Source organism: Ranitomeya variabilis, chromosome 4 (assembly GCF_051348905.1).
Source record: "Ranitomeya variabilis isolate aRanVar5 chromosome 4, aRanVar5.hap1, whole genome shotgun sequence".
NCBI classification, from domain to species: domain Eukaryota; kingdom Metazoa; phylum Chordata; class Amphibia; order Anura; family Dendrobatidae; genus Ranitomeya; species Ranitomeya variabilis.
Genome location: NC_135235.1, coordinates 525,393,095 through 525,419,039, shown reverse-complemented (window position 1 = coordinate 525,419,039; position 25,945 = coordinate 525,393,095). Strand labels below are relative to the sequence as shown.

Sequence of the window (25,945 nt, the reverse complement as noted above, 5' to 3'; positions counted from 1 at the left end):
GGGTATCAGCGTACTCAGGACAAATTGGACAACAACTTTTGTGGTCAAATTTCTCCTTTTACCATTGGGAAAATACAAAACTGGGGGCTAAAATTAATTTTTGTGAAAAAAAAGATTTTTTATTTTCACAGCTCTGCGTTATAAACTGTAGTGAAACACTTGGGGGTTCAAAGTTCTCATAACACATCTAGATAAGTTCCTTGGGGGGTCTAGTTTCCAATATGGGGTCACTTATAGGGAGGTTTCTACTGATTAGGTACGTCAGGGGGCTCTGCAAACGCAATGTGACGCCCGCAGACCATTCCATCTAAGTCTGCATTCCAAACGGTGCTCCTTCCCTTCCGAGCTCTACCATGTGACCAAACGGTGGTTCCCCCCCCCCACATAAGAGGTATCAGCGTACTCAGGACAAATTGGACAACAACTTTTGGGGTCCAATTTCTCCTGTTACCTTTGGAAAAATACAATACTGGAGGCTAAAAATTATTTTTGTTTAAAAAAAAAAGATTTTTTATTTTCACGGCTCTGCGTTATAAACTGTAGTGAAACACTTGGGGGTTCAACGTTCTTACAACACATCTAGATAAGTTCCTTGGGGGGTCTAGGTTCCAATATGGGGTCACTTATGGGGGGTTGCCACTGTTTAGGCAGATCAGGGGCTCTCCAAACGCGACATGGCATCCTATCTCAATTCCAGTCAATTTTGCATTGAAAAGTAAAATGGCGCTCCTTTCCTTCCGAGCTCTGCCATGCGCCAAAACAGTGGTTTACCCCCATATTTGGGGTATCAGCGTACTAAGGACAAATTGCACAACAACTTTTGGGGTCCAATTTCTTCTGTTACCATTAGTAAAATAAAACAAATTGGATCTGAAGTAAATTTTTTGTGAAAAAAAGTTAAATGTTCATTTTTTTAAACATTCCAAAAATTCCTGTGAAGCACCTGAAGGGTTAATAAACTTCTTGAATGTGGTTTTGAGCACCTTGAGGGTGCTGTTTTTAGATTGGTGTCACTTTTGGGCATTTTCTATAATATAGACCCCTCAAAATCTGGTCAACTTTTAAAGTAGACATGTGGGAAATGTTACTTATTAAGTACTAGATGGTAGCCCGATTCTAACGCATCAGGTATTCTAGAATATGTATGTAGTTTATTTATGAAGATTTTAGAATAATACATTGAATACACAGGATTTGACCAATTAGCGAAGCGTGGTTCAAATCCCGCGCCAATTCGCGGCCGGACTGCGCCTGTCGCTGATTGTTCGCGGCCGGCCATGTAGTATATAACAGCCCACATAGTAAATAGCACAGCCACATAGTATATTGCACAACCTCGTAGTATATAGCACAGCCACGTAGTATATAGCACAGCCACGTAGTATATATCACAGCCCATGGAGTATATAACACAGCCCACGGAGTATATAGCACAGCCACATAGTATATAGCACAGCCCACAGAGTATATAGCACAGCCCACGGAGTATATAGCACAGCCACGTAGTATATAGCACAGCCACGTAGTATATAGCACAGCCCACGGAGTATATAGCACAGCCCACGGAGTACATAGCACAGCCACGTAGAATATAACACAGCCCACGGAGTATATAGCACAGCCACGTAGTATATAGCACAGCCCACGGAGTGTATAACACAGCTCCCGTAGTATATAACAGCCCACGCACACAGTATATAACACAGCCCACGTAGTGTATAACACAGCCCAAGTAGTGCATAACACAGCCCACGTAGTGCATAACACAGGCCACGTAGTGTATAACACAGGCCACGTAATGTATAACACAGCCCACGTAGTGTATAACACAGGCCACGTAGTGTATAACAGGCCACATAGTGTATAACACAGGCCACATAGTTTATTGCACAGCCCACGTAGTATATAGCACAGCCCACGCAGTATATTGCACAGCCCACGTAGTACATTGCACAGCCCACGTAGTACATTGCACAGCCCACGTAGTACATTGCACAGCCCATGTAGTACATTGCACAGCCCATATAGTATATAGCACAGCCCACGTAGTATATAGCACAGCCCACGGAGTATATAGCACAGCCACGTAGTATATAGCACAGCCATGTAGTATATAGCACAGCCCACGGAGTATATAGCACAGCCCACGGAGTACATAGCACAGCCACGTAGAATATAACACAGCCCACGGAGTATATAGCACAGCCACGTAGTATATAGCACAGCCCACGGAGTGTATAACACAGCTCCCGTAGTATATAACAGCCCACGCACACAGTATATAACACAGCCCACGTAGTGTATAACACAGCCCACGTAGTGCATAACACAGCCCACGTAGTGTATAACACAGGCCACGTAGTGTATAACACAGGCCACGTAATGTATAACACAGGCCACGTAATGTATAACAGCCCACGTAGTGTATAACACAGGCCACGTAGTGTATAACAGGCCACATAGTGTATAACACAGGCCACATAGTTTATTGCACAGCCCACGCAGTATATTGCACAGCCCACGTAGTACATTGCACAGCCCACGTAGTACATTGCACAGCCCACGTAGTACATTGCACAGCCCACGTAGTACATTGCACAGCCCACATAGTATATAGCACAGCCCACGTAGTATATAGCACAACCCACGTAGTATATAGCACAGCCCACGTAGTATATTGCACAGCCCACGTAGTATATTGCACAGCCACGTAGTACATTGCACAGCCCACGCAGTACATTGCACAGCCCACATAGTACATTGCACAGCCGACGTAGTATATTACACAGCCCACGTATTATATTGCACAGCCCATGCAGTATATTGCACAGCCACGTAGTATATTGCACAGCCCACGCAGTATATAGCAATGTGGGCATCATATCCCTGTTAAAAAAAAGAATTAAAATAAAAAATAGTTATATACTCACCTTCCGTTGGCCCCGGATCCAGGCGAAGCGGTTACCGACGCTCCTCGTGCTCTCCGGTCCCAAGTGTGCATTGCGGTCTCGCGAGATGATGACGTAGCGGTCTTGCGAGACCGCTATGTCATCATCTCGTGAGACCACAATGCATGGAGCGGTCACCGGGGCATCGCGAGGAGCGGGAAAGGCCTGTTCCTGATCTGAGTGGCCGACGGACGGTGAGTATATAACGATTTTTTATTTTTTTTATTATTTTTAACAGTAGATCTTTTAACTATTGATGCCGCATAGGCAGCATCAATAGTAAAAAGTTGGTCACACAGGGTTAATAGCAGCGTTACCCGCGGCATAACGAGGTCCGTTACCGCTGCCATTAACCCTGTGTGAGCGCTGACTGGAGGGGAGTATGGCGCGGGCACTGACTGCGGGGAGGAAGGAGTGGCCATTTTGCAGCCGGACTGTGCCCGTCGCTGATTGGTCATGGCCGTTTTGCCGCGACCAACCAGCGACTTGGATTTCCATGACAGACAGAGGCCGCGACCAATGAATATCCGTGACAGACAGACAGACAGAAGGACAGAAAGACGGAAGTGACCCTTAGACAATTATATAGTAGATTTTGTGTGATATATCTCTGTGATTTAAGGGCATGAACATTCAAAGTTGGAAAATTGCTAAATTTTCAAAATTTTCGCCAAATTTCCATTTTTTTCACAAATAAACGCAAGTAGTATGGAGGAAATTTTACCACTAACATGAAGTACAATATGTCACGAGAAAACAATGTCAGAATCACCGGGATCCATGCAAGCGTTCCAGAGTTATAACCTCATAAAGGGACAGTGGTCAGAATTGTAAAAATTGGCCTGGTCATTAACGTGCAAACCACCCTTGGGGGTAAAGGGGTTAAGCTTATAGCTTGACCAGTGTATACGTCTTAATATAATATTTTGGGAACTCAGAAATACATTTTCAGTGGATTCCAAATATTAAATGTGTTCACAGATTTTTTAGGTAACTCTCATTTAGGAGAATAGATTAGTTTCCTAAGTCATGCCATTATGCAAACCTCTGTCTAAGGCCTCAATCAGACATCCGTGTTGCACGTATGTGTTGTATATTGTTTTTTTTCACGGATTCAACACATGCTCATTATAATCTATGGTCCTGTCCAAATGTCCATGTTTTTCACGGGCCGTTTGTCTGTGCTAAAGACACGGAAGCATGTCCTTTTTTCCAGCATCACAGATGACAAGGGCCAATACAAGTCTATGAGTCAGTCAAAAACACATACAGCACACGGATGGCATCCGTGTTCCATCCGTGTGATGTCCGTATTTAAGGATAGGAGAAGCTTTGTAGTTTATTTATCCATCCATGAAAAACATTGATGACACACCGATGGTAAAAATAGACACACGGATGACAACTGTACCATTTTTTCATGTACATGTTTAAACATGTGATTGAGGCCTAAATTTGATGTCACCGTTATGCCCCTTGTAGATTGACACTCAATTCAAAGGTGATTTAAATATTTTTTTAGTGCAAAATATCATAATTGTCCCAAAAGAAGTCACCAAAAAGAAGGTTATTAAGGATGTTTAATGACCGCCGATCAATAAATATTTGCTGATCAGCGGTTCATTAATAGCCGGTTTACATGACTGCTCATCAGACGCAAAGGTTTTCATTGTTCTCGGCAGTGAAAGTCTCGTTTACACAGGATGATGCACTGCCGAGCATGATATCATTTCTGTAAACGCATGTTCATTGGGTGATCGGCACCCTGTTTAGACAACAAGATTTTCATGTAAAGAGCTTTCCTAGGAACCCTCATTTTTGATAATCTAGCAGTGTAAATGGGCCTTAATAATGATTGCATTGCTTTTTTAAACTTAACATTGCCTGTTTATAGAAATCAGGAGCCGCAGTAAGCTCATTCTTTGCTACACTACTACTATTGGGATCAAGCAACATTTCAGGGGAAAACAGCCTTAATGTCCTTTTACACTGCATGATTATCATAAATGAGAGTTCCAAGTAATGATCGTTTCTTGGTAATCGGGCAGTGTAAACAAGCTGCAGATCACCCAACAAACAAGCAAAATGCTAAATCATCAGCAGAATTGATCTTTTGGCGTGCCCCAAAAAATAGTCATTCTTGGCATCATATCCATCCTGGGTAAAATGAATGTGCTTTGCCGAAAACATTGGCAGCCTATGTACACAGAATGGTCTGTTACTGCCCGTTCAGTGCGCATCTGAAATAGGGTTGGCCTGTTTAAACAGGCTGCTAAACGACCGACAAACATGGGGGATCTTTTACCGTCATGCAATGGCAGGTTTAACCCCTTAGTGACGGAGCCAAATTTGTGAAATAAAGTGTCACTTTATGTTGTAATAACTCTGGAACGCTTCAAGAAATCCCTGTGATTTTGAGATCGTTTTTTCATGACACATTATATTTTATGATAATGGTAAATTTAGGTCGATATGTTTTGTGTTCATTTATAAAAAAAATCAGAAATGTGAGAAAAATGTAAAAAAAATAGCAATTTTCAAACTTTGAATGATTATCCCTTTAATCCAGATAGTCATACCACAGCAAAACATAAATAAATAACATTTTCTTCATGTCTGCTTTGCATCAGCACCATTTGTGAAATGTTATTTTATTTAGTTTGTGTTTTAGGAGGTTTAAAAATCTAGCAGTAATTTTTCATTTTTTCAAGGAAATTTACAAAATGTATTTGTTTCGGGACCTATCCAGGTGTGAAGTGCCTTTAGGGGTCCCATATAGTGGGAAACCCCCAAAAGTGATACCATTTTAAAAACAGCACCCCCTGACATTTCGAAAACTGCAGTCAGGTAGTTTATTAACCCTTCAGGTGCTTTTCAGGAATTAATGCAAAGTGACATGACAGAATGAAAATGTGTATTTTTACCACCTAAATGCCGGTAACTTCTGAACAGGCCGCTATAGTGGTCAGACTCTAAGGCCACTATTTGGTCGTGAATTGCCATGGCAAACATCAGGACCACAAAATCATGATCTGAGGGCACCGATTGGGATAAAGAGGAAGCCCCCACACTCTGTTAACCATTTATTTGATGTAGTCACTATTGACAGCAGCATCTAAAGGGTTAAACAGATAACAAAACACTGATCGTGGCTGATGCAGCAAGTTGTCAGCTATAGTGTAGAGCCGACAGCTGCTGGATTGTCACCTGTATGGGGAGGCTAGTCTCTTATATCTCAGGTCAGTTAAAAGACGTATTGGCGGTCATTAAGGGGTTTTAAAGTCAACTCTAGTCATTAGGTGAAGATTCATTCGTGTCCTTCATCTCGCACTCATCCACTTCAGTGATCACACCTTGTCACAGGATCACATGCTGCTTAGTGGGTCACATCAAGAACTGACAGGCACATGGCTGGGGTCATCACATTTTTACATTTTTCAGGATATTTAAGCAACATCTAATAAATCCTTAATTGCTTGTCAAGAGAGAACATTTTTTGAAAATTTACAACACAAAATGCACTAAAGTTGCAGCTGAGATTGCACCTAAAACTGTTTATCATTAAACTGTCCTGAATATTTGCTATAACAAGGGACTTATTTATGGTGAGTCATAAAATGTGCCAGATTTATTAGTCATGTTCTTTTTAGTTTAATGGAAAATATAAAATATTGGTGTAGAGTAAGCAACACAAAAGGTGGCATAAAGAAAAGTATCTTTCATGTTTAGTAGGATGCATCAAATTTATCACATGGCATGTCCCCTACTGTGATAAATTCGGCACAGTTTCTGCTTGTCTCCTCTATGTATATATTGTCTAAATTGAGGTCGGTATTCATACATCCTACCAATTATTTCTTACTAAGATGTGTTTTATGGTTTATTGGATTTAAAGGGAACCTGTCACCCCAAAATTCGAGTATAAGCTGCGGCCACCATCATCAGGGGCTTATCTACAGCATTCTGTAATGCTGTAGATAAGCCATCGATGTAACCTGAAAGATGAGAAAAACAGGTTATATTATACTCACTCAGGGGCGGTCCTGCTGCGGTCCGGTCCGGGGCCTCCCATCTTCATACGATGACGTTCTCTTCTTTTCTTCCTGTTGCGGCTCCTGCGCAGGCGTACTTTATCTGACCTGTTGCGGGCAGCGCAAAGTACTGCAGTTCGCATGAGCCAGGAAAAGTCAGAGAGACCCGGTGCCTGCGTACTGCAGTACTTTGCTGCAGATAATGCTGTAGATAAGCCCCTGATGCCTGTGCCACAGGTTATACTCGAATTTTGGGGTGACAGATTCCCTTTAAAGGGGTTGTCCAGTAAAATCAAGTTATCCTTTGGATAGGTGATAACCTGCTGATCGGTGGGTGTCCAACGTTGAATTGCTATCCCCGTTACAAAACAGCACCACAGGTCACATGCCCAACTACTACTACATTCATTCTCTATGAGTTGAGCACTGCGCTCGGCAACTCCATAAGGAATAAATGTAGCATGGTCAATCATGAACACTGATACACTCTAACAAAGCTAAATATTCCCCATTGTGCTGATCGTTGCCGGTCACAGCAGTTGAACTTCCACTGATCAGCGAGTTATCACCTATCCATATTATCACTTACAGCTTCTTTAAAGAGAATCTGTCAGTAGATTTTAGCTATGTAATCTGAGGGCAGCAGGAGGTAGAGGCTGAGACACAGATTTAAGTGATGTGTCACTTATTAGGCTGTGTGCTGTTGTTTCCACACAGTGAATATTTTATCACCAGGAGATTATCACTGCCTGGACTGCAGCTCCTGTGAGTCCTGGTCCAACCAAGCCCCCTCTATGATAGTATCTTAGTATCAACGGACAATGTACATAGAAAACTGTTGTGTGGGTGGAGGCAGCTTTTGTGCTCTGCATCTTGCTACATCGAAAAACTCTTGATTGTATCACAACTTCTGCGTCCAGTAAACTAAGCGATGCATCACTGGAATCAGGGTCTCTCTTCCTACATTATGCTGCTATCAGATGGGGTAGCAAAAACCTAATGACAGATTCCCTTACATACTTGTGGTTTTCTGGAATTCAGCCTGTTGTCTTATATGGGGTCATTTCCTTCCTAAATTCTACAGTAGCCCTAACTATCCCTATAATTCCCAATAGTGGAGTTATTAAAGCATGGGTGTCAAAAAGGTATAAAAATCTTCCAACAGTGAGTGCAAACTCTGATACATAACATGCAGTCAGCTAAAAGCAACGCATGCTGATTGTTAAAGGGGTGGTCATATTGCAGCATTCTGGATCTCCATGAGATAGACACGGTGGAGAGTGGTTGTGAACAGCGCCTTTAGGCCCAGACGACCTAATACCACAGAGAATCCATTTTTCTGATATATGTGGCTGACCTTACAGAGCAGAAGACGATGTAATGTCACTGTGCAGTCAGTTCATGGCTAGGAGCAATCATTCCACCACTTTCTACTATCCGCAATTAATCAGCATTGATTGCGCATATGTGTGAGACGCCTTCTGTGCCGCCATAGAGAGGTGTTATACACGCCGCAGTGCCTTGTTAGGCCGCTATGTTCCACAGTCTGGAGATATCAAACACCGCTCTTGATTTATTTAGATCATTTATATTCTTAACCCTGGTTATACTGGGCTGATTGCAGCCTTATCACACCATCTAGTGTGGAATAGGTATTCTCTATATTAGCTTTCTTTTTCCAAAATCATCATGAATCTTAGGTAATATCAGCTATTAAGTGTAATGGAGCAATTCCAGAATATATGAATTGTGACTGTATTTGTCTTTGATAACTATGTATTTAAAAGTAGTTTAAAGAGTATATTTGTTTAAGGTGACTTTTTATATTTACTGGCTATATGTGTACATGATGCGGAATAACACTATATCTAGCCATTTTATGTCTTTGACCCTAAACCAGTTTCCCCTTATACTGGCTCTATTTTAATTTTCATTTGTTTCTGAGCTAGTAGGTGGAGATGAGCTGCTATGATGTCTCCCATGCACATACACCCAGACCTGATACATGCCTTCTCTACTACCTGTATGTAGCACTTGTTCAGAAGCAGCAGCATGGAGGACATTTTTCATCAGTAATGAGCAGTGTATCTGTAAATCCAGCACTGGAGTGAAATAAAACACTTACTAGAAAACAGCAGGACATCACTGTGTCTCTCTCAATATACTCCTACCTTTTCCTTCTTGAGGTTTCCATAGACTTCAGTGGGCAGTTGTAGTTTTTTTTCTTTACCTGTTTTTAAGATTGAACCATGATCTCAGGCCTGTGGGTGCGAGGTTATGGGTTAAAATTGGTGGCTAATAAATGGGAAAAAAAGCATATTTCTTAAAATGCAACATTTTTCTATATATTTACTATATAAATAATAGTGACCATTTAATATGGTGTATTGTTGTGAATTCTGCTCTTGGGCTCCCTCCGGTGGTTATAAGTGGTAGCGCTGCTGTCTTTGGACCGCAGCATTCATCAGGTGTGTCCACTTATTGCAATTCTGACTGGGCTATTTAGTCTTGCTTGACCCTTTAGTTAGTGCCAGTTTTCCATTGTTTCCTGGAGGATTCACTTCCCTGCCTGGTCTCTCTTGCTTGCTGTTCATTTCAACAAAGATAAGTTCTGGCTTTGTTTTTTGCAGTCCACATGCTGTGGGCCTGATCGTTCAAGTTATTTTCCATGTTTTGTCTTGTCCAGCTTGGTCTGTATAAGGATTTGTTCAGCCGAGCTGGTATCTCTGGAGATGCAGATATACCCTCCATGTCTTTAGTTAGATGTGGAGATTTTGTATTTTCTGTGGTGGACATTTTCTAGTGTTTTAATACTGACCGCATAGTACTCTGTCCTATCCTTTCTATTTAGCTAGAAGTGGCCTCCTTTGCTAAATTCTGATTTCAGTCTGCGTATGTTATTTCCCTCTCCTCTCACAGTCAATATTTGTGGGGGGCTGTCTATCCTTTGGGGATTTTCTCTGAGGCAAGATAGTTTTCCCTTTTCTATCTCTAGGGGTAATTAGTCCTCCGGCTGTGTCGAGATGTCTAGGAAGTGTTAGGTACATTCCACGGCTACTTCTAGTTGCGGTGTTAAGTTCAGGGTCTGCGGTCAGTACAGGTACCACCTTCTCCAGAGTACGTCTCATGCTGCTCCTAGGCCACCAGATCATAACAGTACAACTGGCCGACAATGAGTTAATTGCATCTCAGAAGAAGGAAAGGAAAGTGCTGAGCCATTTTTTTTTCTGTAGTCTGTTGTGCCTTTTCTTTCCTCTTTACCTCTGGGTGGTTCAGGAGTTTGGCACTGGTATGGATGTTCAGGAATTGGCTTCTCGTGTGGACCAGCTTGCTGCTAGAGTACAGGGTATTTCCGATTATATCGTTCAGACTCCAGTTTTAGAGCCTAGAATTCCAACTCCTGATTTGTTTTTTGGGGACAGGTCCAAATTTTTGAGCTTTAAAAATAACTGTAAACTGTTTTTAGCTCTGAAACCCCGTTCCTCCGGTGATCCCATCCAGCAGGTTAAAATAGTCATCTCTCTGCTGCGCGGTGACCCTCAGGATTGGGCGTTCTCCCTGGAAGCTGGAAATCCTGCTTTGCTTAATGTAGACACCTTTTTTCAAGCGCTAGGGTTATTGTACGATGAACCTAATTCAGTGGATCATGCTGAGAAGACCTTGTTGGCCCTGTCTCAGGGTCAAGAAGCGGCAGAATTATATTGCCAGAAATTTAGAAAATGGTCTGTGCTGACTAGATGGAATGAGGATGCCTTGGCTGCAATTTTCAGAAAGGGTCTTTCGGAATCTGTTAAAGATGTTATGGTGGGGTTTCCCATGCCTGCTGGTCTGAGTGATTCTATGTCTCTGGCCATTCAGATTGATCGGCGCTTGCGCGAGCGCAGAGTTGTGCGCGCTGTGGCGTTGTCTTCCGAGCGGAGTCCTGAGCCTATGCAGTGTGATAGGATTGTGTCTGGGGCTGAACAACAAGGATTCAGACGTCAGAATAGGTTGTGTTTTTACTGCGGCGATTCTGCTCATGTTATTTCTGATTGCCCTAAGTGTACTAAGAGAATCGCTAGTTCTGTTACCATCAGTACTGTACAACCTAAATTTCTGTTATCTGTGACCCTGATCTGCTCATTATCGTCATTTTCTGTCATGGCATTTGTGGATTCAGGCGCCGCTTTAAACTTAATGGACTTAGAATTTGCCAGACGTTGTGGGTTTCCTTTGCAGCCTTTGCAGAGTCCTATTCCTTTGAGGGGCATTGATGCTACACCGCTGGCTAAAAATAAACCTCAGTTTTGGACACAGCTGACCATGTGTATGGCGCCAGCTCATCAGGAAGATTGTCGTTTTCTGTTGTTGCATAATTTGCATGATGCTATTGTGCTGGGTTTCCCATGGTTACAGGTGCATAATCCGGTATTAGATTGGAAATCTATGTCTGTGACTAGTTGGGGTTGTCAGGGGGTTCATGGTGACGTTCCTTTGATGTCAATTACCTCCTCCCCCTCTTCTGAAATTCCTGAGTTTTTGTCAGATTTCCAGGATGTATTTGATGAGCCCAAGTCCAGTTCCCTTCCACCGCATAGGGACTGTGATTGTGCTATCGACTTGATTCCAGGTTGTAAGTTCCCTAAGGGCCGACTTTTTAACCTGTCTGTGCCAGAACATGCCGCCATGCGGAGTTATGTTAAGGAATCTTTGGAGAAGGGGCATATTCGGCCTTCTTCTTCACCATTGGGAGCAGGTTTTTTTTTTGTTGCCAAGAAGGATGGCTCCTTGAGACCCTGTATTGATTATCGCCTCTTGAATAAGATCACGGTCAAATTCCAATACCCTTTGCCTTTGCTTTCTGATTTGTTTGCTATGATTAAGGGGGCTAGTTGGTTTACTAAGATTGACCTTCGAGGGGCATATAATCTTGTTCGTATTAAGCAGGGGGACGAATGGAAAACTGCGTTTAATACGCCCGAAGGCCAGTTGTACTGTTATGATCTGGTGGCCTAGGAGCAGCATGAGACGTACTCTGGAGAAGGTGGTACCTGTACTGACCGCAGACCCTGAACTTAACACCGCAACTAGAAGTAGCCGTGGAATGTACCTAACACTTCCTAGACATCTCGACACAGCCGGAGGACTAATTACCCCTAGAGATAGAAAAGGGAAAACTATCTTGCCTCAGAGAAAATCCCCAAAGGATAGACAGCCCCCCACAAATATTGACTGTGAGAGGAGAGGGAAATAACATACGCAGACTGAAATCAGAATTTAGCAAAGGAGGCCACTTCTAGCTAAATAGAAAGGATAGGACAGAGTACTATGCGGTCAGTATTAAAACACTAGAAAATGTCCACCACAGAAAATACAAAATCTCCACATCTAACTAAAGACATGGAGGGTATATCTGCATCTCCAGAGATACCAGCTTGGCTGAACAAATCCTTATACAGACCAAGCTGGACAAGACAAAACATGGAAAATAACTTGAACGATCAGGCCCACAGCATGTGGACTGCAAAAAACAAAGCCAGAACTTATCTTTGTTGAAATGAACAGCAAGCAAGAGAGACCAGGCAGGGAAGTGAATCCTCCAGGAAACAATGGAAAACTGGCACTAACTAAAGGGTCAAGCAAGACTAAATAGCCCAGTCATAATTGCAATAAGTGGACACACCTGATGAATGCTGCGGTCCAAAGACAGCAGCGCTACCACTTATAACCACCGGAGGGAGCCCAAGAGCAGAATTCACAACAGTGTATGTGGCTATGTGCACAGTGTCAATGTCTACTGTTGGGCAAATACGCTAATGAGAGATATGCCCGACAGTATAGCGTCCTATAGGAACATTACATTTTACATTAGGAGCTGTTCCGTTATGTTCTTTCATCTTTCTTTAATCTTATTTATGCCCATATTGAGTGGTATTGTTATAATAATGGTCATTTAAACCCGAATACCCGAGCGTACAGGCTCTTTAGCTTTTACACAGTCTTCATTCAACTTGAAGCAAGTTTTCATTATTTTCAGAATTTTTGCAATCTTAATTCCCCAATTTGCCTTTATTATGATTGAAATGTTGATTTTAATATATACTTGTAACAACTGTATAACTGTATTGAGCAGATGCTGTACTGTCTCATCAAATTGCAATGACTCACTGACAATGTCTCTCGTTAAGGTTAAGTTAATGAAATGTGACAATAAACTGAATGTGAAATGTTGCAGGAAGGATGACAAAAATCTTTTTCTGTAGGATTAAGGTTTATTTTAGCATCTTATTTGTTTTCTATAGTTTTTCTTTCTCTATGAGTAGATTTTGTAGAGTGACTTTCTAAATTTTTTGTGGGTTATTCCCAAGATATTAAGTTATCCCTTATCAGCAGGATAGATGACTCCTATACTCATTTCTGGTGGTCGGACTGCTTGCATCCATGGCTATCCCAATATCCCAAGACTGAGCCTCTGGAATTGGGCAGCAGAGCTTTGCGGACCCCCGTCTTGGTTGGAGTGGAGGTTTGCATGCTCAATCTCTACTCCATTCATTGCCTATGGGATTGACTGAAATAGCCGAGTACGGTGGTCAGACCCCAAGTGATCTCATATCCTATGAATAACTTAATATTTTGGGAACAATACTTTAGAAAGCACGAATTGTACTTTGACTGTGTATTGTATAGCGCTACATTCTGTATACTGGCTTGTAGGGCAGTGATAGTGTAGACATCTGATAAGTTTGACCTGCAATGTGTGAAGAGGTGGATTTGCAATATTGGGATTATGACTTGGCTGGAAGGTTAAGATCTTAAATTCTAGAATTTAGAGGAGATCTACAAAATGTATTGACATAGGGAATAACAGAAATCTAGATGAATACTCTGCCCTTTATGACATTTGTCCTGTTTCCCTTTTCTCTCTAGTTGCTTCAAGGCTCCTCATCCATCCTGCTTGCAGGGACTTCATGCAGCCCCGATGCTCTGATGTATAGAGAGACACAGGAGAATGCCGTGCCTGTGTGCCTAGATAACCCATCATCGGTAAGCTCCCTATGTCTTCCTTTTTCTTGGAAGTTCAGGCCTTTTATTTTTACTTCCTGGGGAGCCAAAAGGGCGAGATTGGAGGATTTATTGTATGTTTTAGTCCCCTGTAAAGCACACACACCTTTATGGGCAATCATTTGATGTGAAGGGTTTGCCTGATTTGACGGGTACACCCTGGAGCATCACTTGGGTTCAGTATTACGAAGCGGCATGTATCATCCGCACATCCTAAGCACCATTTAATTTCACGCCAATTTAGCTAACCTGGTGTTCTGTATCCTGGGTGTATTCCTGCTGCTTGCAGGTGCAGATGGGGCTGGATGAACAGGCAGATAATATATTCTGTAAACCGCTTCTCGTGTAATTATTTCAGACAATATCAACTACACCTAGAAGCACAAATGAACTAACTCACATAATCAGCAATTACGTAGTGCTACGGAATAATAACAGCACTATCATAAAGGAGAGCAGACCATAATTTGTAAGAAAATGCATTGATGTGTGTTGGTCAGTGGACACAACATGGAGGCTTTGGGGTTTGGTCTTGGCCAAAATTCTGTTCATCTCTTTATGCTCAATTAACCTCCTCCTCCCAATATCCAGCAGGACACCAGATCACAACCACTTAGTGATCTGTAAATGTCCACGATTGTCTACTAACCACATCCAGTGGTCATAGACATAATCATTTTTCTTTCAATGACTCTGGATGGTCGCAGACGACATCAATAGCCAGTTTTCCATATTTAGTTACAAAAAATGTTCAGCAACATCCAAAGGAATATTTTCATTTTTGACTTGGAGGCATTGCTGATTTAGCATGTCATCTAGATCTCTAGCCAATGTGTCCGGTATATTTAGGGTCATCTTTATTTTATGATAGCAGTCAAGGGTGGGTTTGTCATTCAGAAAATTGATATTACCTTACAGGAGTTGTATAAAAGCCAAAGGAATTTTATATGGTTTTTCAGCCCCCCAAAAATCCATAATTGTACAATATAAAGTAAGGCATATTCAATTATGCCAGGTGCCCCGATCATCAGATATCCGCTGTAGTTCTGGATTGGACAGCTCAAGCTCAAGTCCTGTGCTTGACACCGCGTTTTTTTTGTTGTCATGTCATTCGTGCTGTGTGTTAGGGCAGTCTCACACGTCCAGATAATTCCGGTACCGGAAACAATCGGTACCGGAATTATCCGTGTCCGTGTGCCCCTACGTTTCTGGTGTACATCAGTATGGCACACTTGCGGCACACGTGTGCCGCCCGTGTGCCCACTGGGTACCACACGCACCGTGCTGGGTACCACACGTACCAGCATCTGGTGCTGAATCCGCGATTCATATCTTCCCTGCAGCAGCGTTTTGCTGCATAGAAGATATGAATAATAGTGCCGCACCTTCTACTGTATGCGGTCACGTGGGGCCGCTCATTTACAGTCATGAATAGGCGGCTCCACCCCTATGGGAGGTGGAGCCACATATTCATGACTGTAATCGGCGGCCCCACGTGACCGCATACAGTAGAAGGTGCGGCCAGGACAGGACACTGCGAGGGAGGCGGGTGAGTATTTTCAGAACAGCGGGGGATTGCACAGGGGGTGGGAGGGCGGCGGACAGATAGATCTTTCTTTTAAACACTATTATTCATATCTTCTATGCAGCAAGCGCTGCTGCAGGGAAGATAAGAATTGCGGCTTCAGCACCATGTGGGGGGGACAGCGCTTACTGTAGCGCTGTCTCCTGCAAGGCACAGGGACTGCATACGGACTACGTCCGTGTGTGGTACGTGTTTTACACGGACCCATTGACTTTAATGGGTCCGTGTAATACGTGCGCTCCCACGAACACTGACATGTCTCCGTGTTTGGCACAAAAATCAATGACATCTGCACAGATGCATTGATTTTAATGGGTCTACGTGTGTCAGTGTCTCCGGTACGTGAGGAAACTGTCACCTCACGTACCGGAGCCACTGACGTGTGAAACCGGCCTTAAGGGGAATATGTCACCAGGTTTTTGCTACCTCATCTGATAGCAGCATAATATAGGCAAAGAGACCCTGATTCCAGCAATGTATCACTTAGTTTCCTGGGTGCAGCAGTTATGACAGAATTGAGTTTTTAGGTGTCGCTATACTAGCTAGCAGGTAGCAGAGCTGAGAAAGCTAACCCTCCTCACCCCAGGCTCTCTATGTGTATTGTATATTGACAGTAAGCTGCCCCTCACAGGAGGGGTGCATGGTCGGACCAGGGCTCACATGCACTGTAGTCCAAACAGTGATAATCTCCTGGTGACAAAATCTTCATTGTATGGAAACAACAGAACACAGCCCGAGTGATACATCCCTGAAGTCTGTGTCTCAACTGCTACATTATTATGTCCTCATATTACATAGCAAAATCATGCTGGCACATCCCCTTTAAGGAGGCTCTCTGATTGCTCTATTCAGCCTCCTTATCTGTCTATATATGGGATGTGATAGAGAAGGAGATAGGCTTACAGTGGCATGTAAAAGTTTGGGCACCTGTGGTCAAAATTACTGTTATTGTAGATGAAAAGATCTCTAAAAGCCCTAAAGTTAAAGATGACACATTTCGTTTTTATTTTAGGCAAAATAAAAAAAAATATATATATATTTTTTTCATCTTTTACATTTTAAAATGTATAAAAAGGAAAAGGAGGCAAAAGTCTAGGCACTGTGCATGGCTAGTACCTAGTAGCACCCCCCTTTAGAAAGTATCACAGCTTGTAAATGCTTTTTGTAGCCAGCCAAGAGTCTTTCAATTCTTGTTTGAGGGATTTTCATCCATTCTTCCTTGAAAAATTCTTCCAGTTCTGTGAGATTCCTTGGTCGTCTTGCATCCTCAACTTTTTTGAGTTGTAGCCACAGATTATCAATGATGTTCAGATCAGGGAACTATGAGGGCCATTGTAAAACCTTCAGCTTGTGTCTTTTGAGGTAGTCTACTGAGAATTTTGACATGTGTTTAGGATCATTATCCTTTTGTAGAAGTCATCCTTAGCTTTTCTACAGATGGTGTTATGTCTGCATCAACCCCAAAGCATGATTGATCGACCCTGATGCTTAATGGATGGCGAGATGTTCTTTTTCTGAAATTTTTGCCCTTTTTTCTCCACACATACATTTGATCATTGTGGCTAAAACGTTCTATTTTAACTTAATCGGTCCACAGGATTTGTTTCCAAAATGCATCTGGCTTGTTTAGATGTTCTTTTGCATACTTCTGACACTGAATTTTATGGTGAGGACACAAGGTAGATTGTATTCTGATGACTCTTCCATGAAGGAAATATTTATGCAGGGGTCTCTGCAGAGTAAAACAATGTACCACAACTCCAGAGTCTGCTAAATCTTTCTGAAGGTCTTTTGCAGTCAAGCAAGGTTCTGATTTGCCTCTCTAGCAATCCTATGAGCAGCTCTCACTTAAATGTTTCTTGATCTTCGAGACCTTATCTTGACCTCCACTGTTCCTGTTAACTGACATTTCTTAATTAAATTAAATTGAAACTGAACAAAGGGCAACTTGAAAACACTTTGCTATCTTCTTATAGTCGCCTCCTGCTTTGTGGACCTCCACCATTTTCATTTTCAGCGTGCTGCTGTTTTTTGGCGGTTGTTTATTTCAGCGGGCTGGGTTTTTATAAAGCTGGGAAATTTGCTTCGCCTGGCCTTTTCTAACAATGATAGTGAACAAGCCATAACCCTAACAGGCTAATTAAGGCCTGAACCCTTGGTCAAAGTTATCTGAGCACACAAATCTCCAAGGGTGCCCAAACTTTTGCATAGACTCATTTTCCTTTTTATAATTGTATATATGTAAAAGATGAAAATATATCTATTTTTTGCCTAAAGTACAAAGGAAATATGTCATCTTTAGGCCGTTTAGAGATCATTTCATCTTCAACTTGCTTAACTGTTCACAATAACAGTAATTTTGACCAGGGGTTCCCAGACTTTTACATGCCATTGTACATACTGACATTAGAAGATGCCAACTGTAGTTCTATACGGACATAGGAAGCCTGTGATTGGATACCTAACGATTGGGACACCTGGCATTAGGGAGTTAGGATCTGAAGTTACTTTTTAATGTTTAGTTATGTATATTTGGGTGATTCCAGCCTTGAAAGGATGTCCATCATGTATTCCAATGCCATTCTGGAGAAAACAGCCTTGTCATAGACAGTAGAAGAGCTTAGTGTCCTGAAATTGAAATTACTATGCTTACATGATGTACAGTACTGTGCAAAGATTTTAGGCAGAGGTGGAAAAAATGCAGCTAAGTAAGAATGCTTTCAAAAGCAGAATTTTTAATAGTTCATTTTTTATCAATTAACAAATGCAACAGGAATGAACAAAAGAGAAATCAGAATAAAAATAATATTTGGTGTGACCACACTTTATCTTCAAAACAGCTTCAAAGCATCAATTCTTCTCGGTACACTTCCACAGTTTTTGAAGGAACCCTGCAGAGAGGTTGTTCCAAACATCTTGGAGAACTAACCACAGATCTTCTGTTAATATAGGGTTTTGCAAATGTTTCTGCCTCTTCATGTAATCCCACACACAGATAAATCTCCTGCACTGGGTCTACGCAGGGTGTACAGACGCTACAATATATAACATATAGGATGTACATTGTCGGCTACAATTTCCCTGCTTATAGGATACCGAAAGGGCCAAACATGTTGACAGTTCATTGCTGGTATTAGTGGCAGAAACTAGTGGTGTTATAAATCTTCTGATGTACATACGGTAGCTGTAAAATTGGAAAAGAAGTTAACTATGTTTTTTCTTCCTATTCTTATTAGCAACCAAACTACTGGAGCTTTAAGGTCAGTACACACTGGGTTGTTGTGTGTGCCGCTTTCTGTGTGTTTTTGTGTTCTGGTTGTGGTTGTACATGGCTGAATACTGACCTAAATACATATCTGACTCATATTTGCCCCATTACCGTGTTTCAGATTTGTGACATGTACATTACATTTTCTATTGTTCTGCAGGCAACATTAATGAGGTCTCCCACTTTCAATTTTTATACTCATTAGCTTGAGCTAGAGACTAATAGGAAAATCCAAGTTAATTACCCTCTGCCTTTCCACTACTGTTCTTTGTTGACAGGCTGCGGCAGTGTCGTCACAGCTATAGCACAAGTTACCGATGCAGCCAATCACTATGTTAAGTGACTAATGTTGTCTGCATCAGCTTCATCACTGGTCCCATTGATTGTCTGCATCAGTCATGTGCTCTGTAATTGTGACCGCTGCAGCCTGTTGACAAAGACAGCTGTAGACAGGCATTGCGGAGCAAGCAGAGGGTAATTAACTCTGATTTTTCCCTAGCGCAAGCTAATGTTCATAAAAAAAAATGAAAATGGAAAATCCCTTTAAATAAGTCCTATACAATATTAATTAGTGCATTTAAAAAAAGACTCAATCAAGACATTTTGAATTGCTTTTCACTACAGCTGAGCAAATTATTTATATTTTTTTTCATTTAGAAAACTAACCTTAAGTTAATGTGAATTAGTTTTATAGCGCCCACTGCTGTCCACCCTCTCAGACTTTGTGTGCCCAGTGCTAGTGAAAAGATGCTGCTACTAGTGTAATTGCAGGAATCATTCCACTGCTGAAATACATGAGGTCTGACTGGGTATGTGTGACCACCAACTCTGACCTATAAAATTCTGTGGGGAGCACCATGACAAGCAGGTAACAGCATATCGAGATAAAAAAGCTATTTTTACAAAAATTCCAATTGAAAAATAGCTACATTTTACATGAATTATCCAAGTTTATTCATATTTATTTAGTGTAAAGTCCTTTTAATTATTATAATTATAATTATTATTATTAATAATAAAAGGTTGTTCATATTTTGGAATGTTAAGGTATGTCATTATTTTATGATCTTTGTGCATCCAATCTCTGTGAGCCACACTGGAAAATAGAGGCCACAGCATTTATTCAGGGCTACATCTCTCCTAGCTTTTTCCTGCAGAATAGTGCCCCCAGTCACCTGGCTGTACATGGAACTGCAGCTGGTGTTAAATGTAGCCTGTGTTAAATGACGCTGTGCTAATCAAGTGTGTTGGTCTCTTCATGCTCAGAATCCCCCACCACTCCATGTGTGTAAACTGCCGAATCGTGACAGTGAGCAAGTCACTTTCCCTGTATTCCATGCTTAGACTTTCTTCCGCTAGAGCATTGAGAAGTGGAGGAGAGTCTAAATCGCACATGACCACATGTGCACAAATCATAGATATCTGACCATCCAGCCGCATGGGAAATACAGGGGAATTATGACAATGTGCACAAGGCTGAAACTAGGAATTTCAGGGCCCCATGCTGGCAAAATTTTCTTGCCCCCTTGAGACTCCTCCCAGGCTCCACCCCAGCTCTGACTCCACCCCATGAACCTTCTACAGTCGCATCGCCCACTCTTGGAAAAACTTCACTTTGCACCACATCCTCACCAATCACACATTAACAGTTCTTATCAAACACCATATCACATACCTAGCCATCGGCTTTTGTTTTGGTCAAAAGCTTTTTTGAGCCTGCCACGACGATAAGGTAGACTCTTTTGGCCGGGCCCTAATCTACTGTAACTTATTCAACATTTCTTAAAATATACAATGCTCTTTTTATGTATATTTTTATTTATTTCTCTTTAAATTACATTTTTAAAATGACCAATAATACCACATACAAGGGACACATACCATCACACCATGGCCAGACCACATATTACCACACATTGTGACTGAATAATACCACAAACAAGGAACAAATACCATCACACCATGACCAGACCACATATTACCACCACATAGTGACCGACTACTACAATACAGATCATTGATTAAAGAAACAACACAATACTAATGTTACCATAAGTGGCATTATACACAGGAGCTCTGTACATAGTATACAGTGTATATTGTCACTGTACAGGTAATACACTGACTCACCAGTGACATGTGATCGCCGGTGACATTTTACACAGGAGCTCTGTATATAGTAAATAAAAAAATATACATAAAAAAATAAATTAAAAAAACCCAGAAAAATTATTAAATAAATTAAATCGATAAAATAACCACCATTGAAACAGGTATACTCCAAAATACAGCTATATACAAAAAAAAAAAAACACAAGGAGTACAAAAATACCCATATAAAATATATTAATATTTTATTAATTATTTATAAAGGTCTGACACTAATACAAATGTATATGGTCCGGGAATACAGAGACCATAATACACTCCATGATGCAATATTATACTATAAATGTATCCATATAGCAGCACTATCACAATACTAGAAAAATAAGATGAATCTAACACTATGGGTTTAATTAGGATAAAAAATGCTTTGCCATCACGGCTGTGACACCATAAGTACCCAAAATATATATATAATATGAATCTAGCACTGAAAAGACGATCTCAACCAAATCAGTCCTTAGAAGTAGTCAAATCAAGCATCCCTGACGTGCGTTTCGCTTGGGCTTTCTCAAGGGGCTGTGCATAGTATACAGTGTATATTGTCACTGTACAGGTAATACACTGACTCACCAGTGACATGTGATCGCTGGTGACATTTTACACATGAGCTCTGTATATAGTGTATTGTGTACAGGTAATCACCAGGTAACAGGGATCACCTGTGACATTATACCGTGGAGGCCTGTATATAGTAAATAGTACAGGGAGCACATAATAAAGGTATGTATAAACAAAGTCTTTATTGATATAAATATTAAAAACGGACATCAGTAATCAATACACGTATTCCAAGACAAATCACAAGAAAGGGGGAGAAAAAACCCATCCCTTCACCATCCTAGTACTCAAATGTGACTGCATAAGCAGCAAAGAACAACAGCTCCATAGGTAAAGTGTTGATGGTACGGTAAGCCCAAGTAATCACTGCTGTGCTCAATAAACCAAGTAATTGCCAGCAAATGCGCCATGCCAAAATAATGGAAACCCCATTCCGTGACAGCAGCTAGAAAATAAATGCTTACCAATGCAGAGGGGAGGTGGAAGGAGGGAGTCCCGCCGGTGAAGTGGCCCCGACGCGCGTTTCGCAGCGTTAAAACGGCTCTAAAGTGTTCCAAATTAGACAGTGTATATCCTGCGGCACCACTAATGTTATATATTATGCAACTTGCCCTTGCCCCAGGATATACGTTGGTCTTACTACTCGTGAGCTTAGAGTTCGTGTACAGGAGCATGTGCGGGACATTGGCGCGGCCAGGACAGTGTCCGTAGTGATGGATCTAAAGACAATCCCTCGACATTTTTGTTTTCATCATAATTGTAATGAGAAGATGCTCACAGTCAGGGGTATCGACGCACTCCACCTGGGCGTTAGAGGTGGCGATAATAAGAAAAGGCTTGCACAGATCGAAACTAAGTGGATTGTCTTGCTTGACACCATGACCTCTAAGGGCCTAAATGAATCCCTTAGTTTCGCTCCCTATCTCTGAAATATTGTCTCCCTGTTCTCCTTATTTGTATATATTATATGGAGCTAATAAATAGTTGTCTGGGTATTTATTACCGTATACACTGACTCCTTTACCCGGATTGTTTGAGATGACTTCGGAATTCTTGTTATTATATATAGTAAATAGTGTAACTATAATTGTACAGGTAACACACTGACTCACTGGTGACGTCTCTAGTTGAAGTCTTTCATCTTCGCTTTTCTTCTTCATCCAGCTCAGACCATCATCACTTCTTCCAGACAGGACTTGTCTCTGTAGAAAATAACACAGTTATCTAGAGTATCGCTTCCAGAGCACGTTCCCCAACTTCTACACCACACTAGATGAAGATAAAAAGTGACATAGTGCCGCCCTGCACAAAAACAGAATCTCCTCTTCACTGAAAACAGTATCCTCAAAAACAAAATACATGACAGCAGTAATAATATCCCTTAATTAGCTACTGCGGTCATAATGTCCTCCATCCTTGCCACTTTGTGTTTCATTCCTGGCCCCTTGTATCTCATTCCTGGCCCCATATGTTTTCCCATCCTGGCCCCATATGTTCTTCCGTCCTACCCTCATGTGTCTCCATCCTGCCCCATGTGTCTCCATGTCTCCTTTCTGCCCCATGTGTCTCCACTCCTAACCCATGTGTCTCCACTCTGCCCCCATGTGTCTCCATGCTGCCCCATGTATCTCCATCCTGCCCCATATGATCTCTCATCCTGCCCCATGTGTCTCTATCCTGCCCAGGGCCAGCTCCAGGTTTTTGAGGGCCCCGGGCGAAAGAGTCTCAGTGGGCCCCCCCTTTAACACATACCACGATTCATGATCGCATATAACACAGCCATGTAGTATATAACACAGCCCACGTAGTATATAAACACAGCCATGTAGTATATAACAGCCCACGTAGCATATAACACAGCCACGTAGCATATAACACAGCCATGTAGTATATAACACAGCCATGTAGTATATAACTCAGCCATGTAGTATATAACACAGCCACGTAGTATATAGCACAGCCCACGTAGCATATAACAGCTCATATAGTATATAGCACAGCCACATATTATATAACACAGCCCACGTAGTATATAACACGGCCCACGTAGTATATAGAACAGCCATGAAGTATATAGCACAGTCCATGTAGCATATAACAGCCCACGTAGTATATAACACGACCCACGTAGTATATAGAACAGCCATGTAGTATATAGCACAGCCCACGTAGCATATAACAGCCCATATAGTATATAGCACAGCCACATAGTATATAACACGGCCCATGTAGTATATAGCACAGCCCAGCGGGGGCCCTAGGCAGCTGCCTGCCCCTAATGCCGGCCCTGAATGGGCCCCCCCTGTCTCGCCAGGGCCCCGGCACTTGCCCGGGTACGCCGGGTGCTGACGCCGGCCCTGATCCTGCCTCATATGATCTCCCATCCTGTCCCATATGTCTCCATCCTGCCCCATATGATTTCACATCCTGCCCCATATTATCTCCCATTTTGTCCCCAAATTGCGGCTTTCAGTACAAAAAAAGTTTAAAAAAATTCTCCTTACCTGGCCACGGTCCAGCGGCGACTGTCCTTCATTCGAGGTGCAGTCACAGTGATGTCATACGCCGGCGACGTGGTGACATCAGTTGCGAGCCTGTGCTTGACTGGCGGCTGTTAACTATTGGCCTGAGGGAAGCCACCGGCTTTCCGCATGACAGTAGATTTTAACTGAACATGGGTCCGAGGAATAAGAACAGTAATGCGCTTATGGAGGCTCTGAATGTGCACATTACACACGGTCATGATTCAGCAGTCTGCAGTCATATAAAGTGACTGCAGACTGGGCAACGCTTTTAATCAGGAACACACAGTGTATCAGAGTATTAAACCTAAAGGACAAAACTATAATCTTACTGTATGGAAATGTTTTTGAGGATCTAAACATTTTTAAAGGAACTGTAATGTGAAGGATATTCATGTCTTGGAAAGTTTTGGGCATCTTTCCCTTGACTGTTTTTTTTATAGCTATCCAACATAGAGGTGGTGATACATCAATGGTATATGACTGAGGGTGATCTGCCTGTGTGTCGATATGAGAGTAATAAGATCATTTAAAATGATATTGCTGCCCTATTTGAAACCCTAATTCTATCGCTTTCAAAGTTTTCCATAGAACCATAGACATGAATGGACGAGTGCCATCCGACATCCAATTATCGGAGCCAACTCGTGCATGCTACAATATTTTCCTTGGACCGATTCAGACATGTGCAAGGCCTCATGGAATAACATGGGAACGTCTGCTATCCATCAACAAGATAAATATCACTTGTCCTATTATTACGGTCGTGTGCACAAGCCCTAATAAACTGATTTCATGTAAAGTACTGCAAGAGGAAAAAAGTAAGTGACTCAGTGATGACATCAGGTCTTTGTCACTATGTTATGCTGCCGTTAGATAGCATAAACCGGATGACAAATTCCCTTTGGGTATCTGGACATGGTGTCATTTAGACCACAGTGCAGCCATTGAGTTTTTCCAGGTGAAGCCACTTTAGGAAAATGTCTGGGGTTGTTTTCCTGAGGTGGCTTTGCTGGTCGTTCTTTTTGTTGGGACCTCCGCTGGCAGCACCTTTTACTCTAACTGTAGAATAGAGAGGACAGCTTCCTAGCAAAAGCCAACTAAAGAATGAGCTTGTCACTTCTTTTAACTGCTTTAGGGTTTGAAATGTCGCTCTGACATTGCTGTGCACTATTGAAGTGGGGCTCAGGGCCAAGGCTGTGGGCCGGTTCTGACTTCTCTTCACCCTGAAACTCCTTTTGTAATCGGGAACCTTTCTCCTGTGTGCTGCGCTGTAGTATTTGCTCTGCTCTTACTTGTAGGCCGGAAGCCTCTGCTACATCTCTGCCCTTGGGATCGGTATCAGTACCACGCACACCAGGAGACATTTTGTCTAGTGCCATAAGTTTGACTTTACTGTACATTTCGGATACATTCGGCTGCAGCATACAGTATGGGTCACAGTATCCTCCAGTTGCAGTTCCTTCCTCACTGTGCATGATAAGATTTGGCTTCCATTCGGCCCGAATTGTCCCTACCTCGACAGCTTCAGTTGGTACCGGGGATCCTCCCTGCAGCAATACAGATTTTCTGAGACCTACCATCTTCACTCCTTGCTTTTCCCTGTTCGACCTCTTCTGCATTAAAGAGAATAAGGCACGTATTCTAATGCCCACTTCGGGCCATAGGCCACGGCCCCCCAAGAAACTGCGCAAGAATGCTGATGTGTCCTCATGCTGTCTGGAAACTCTGTACTGGTAGTGTTCCCTGCATCTTGCACCCAAACTTCACTTGCACTTTGAGCTCTGACTGTCTAAAGGTACTGTCACACTAAACGATATCGC

General features: G+C 42.2%; 1 protein-coding gene across 17 annotated transcripts in view; it reads left to right on the top strand.

Moving 5' to 3' along the window:
- The window catches only part of SRCIN1 (SRC kinase signaling inhibitor 1), a 608,732-nt gene that overhangs the window by 405,050 nt on the left and 177,737 nt on the right, over positions 1–25,945 (top strand). For all 17 annotated transcript variants that reach the window (XM_077252278.1, XM_077252285.1, XM_077252294.1 and 14 more), the window contains 2 exons: positions 13,886–14,002; positions 18,842–18,865. In XM_077252278.1, coding sequence (XP_077108393.1) covers positions 13,886–14,002; positions 18,842–18,865 — 141 coding nt within the window. The remainder of the gene's footprint in view (positions 1–13,885; positions 14,003–18,841; positions 18,866–25,945) is intronic.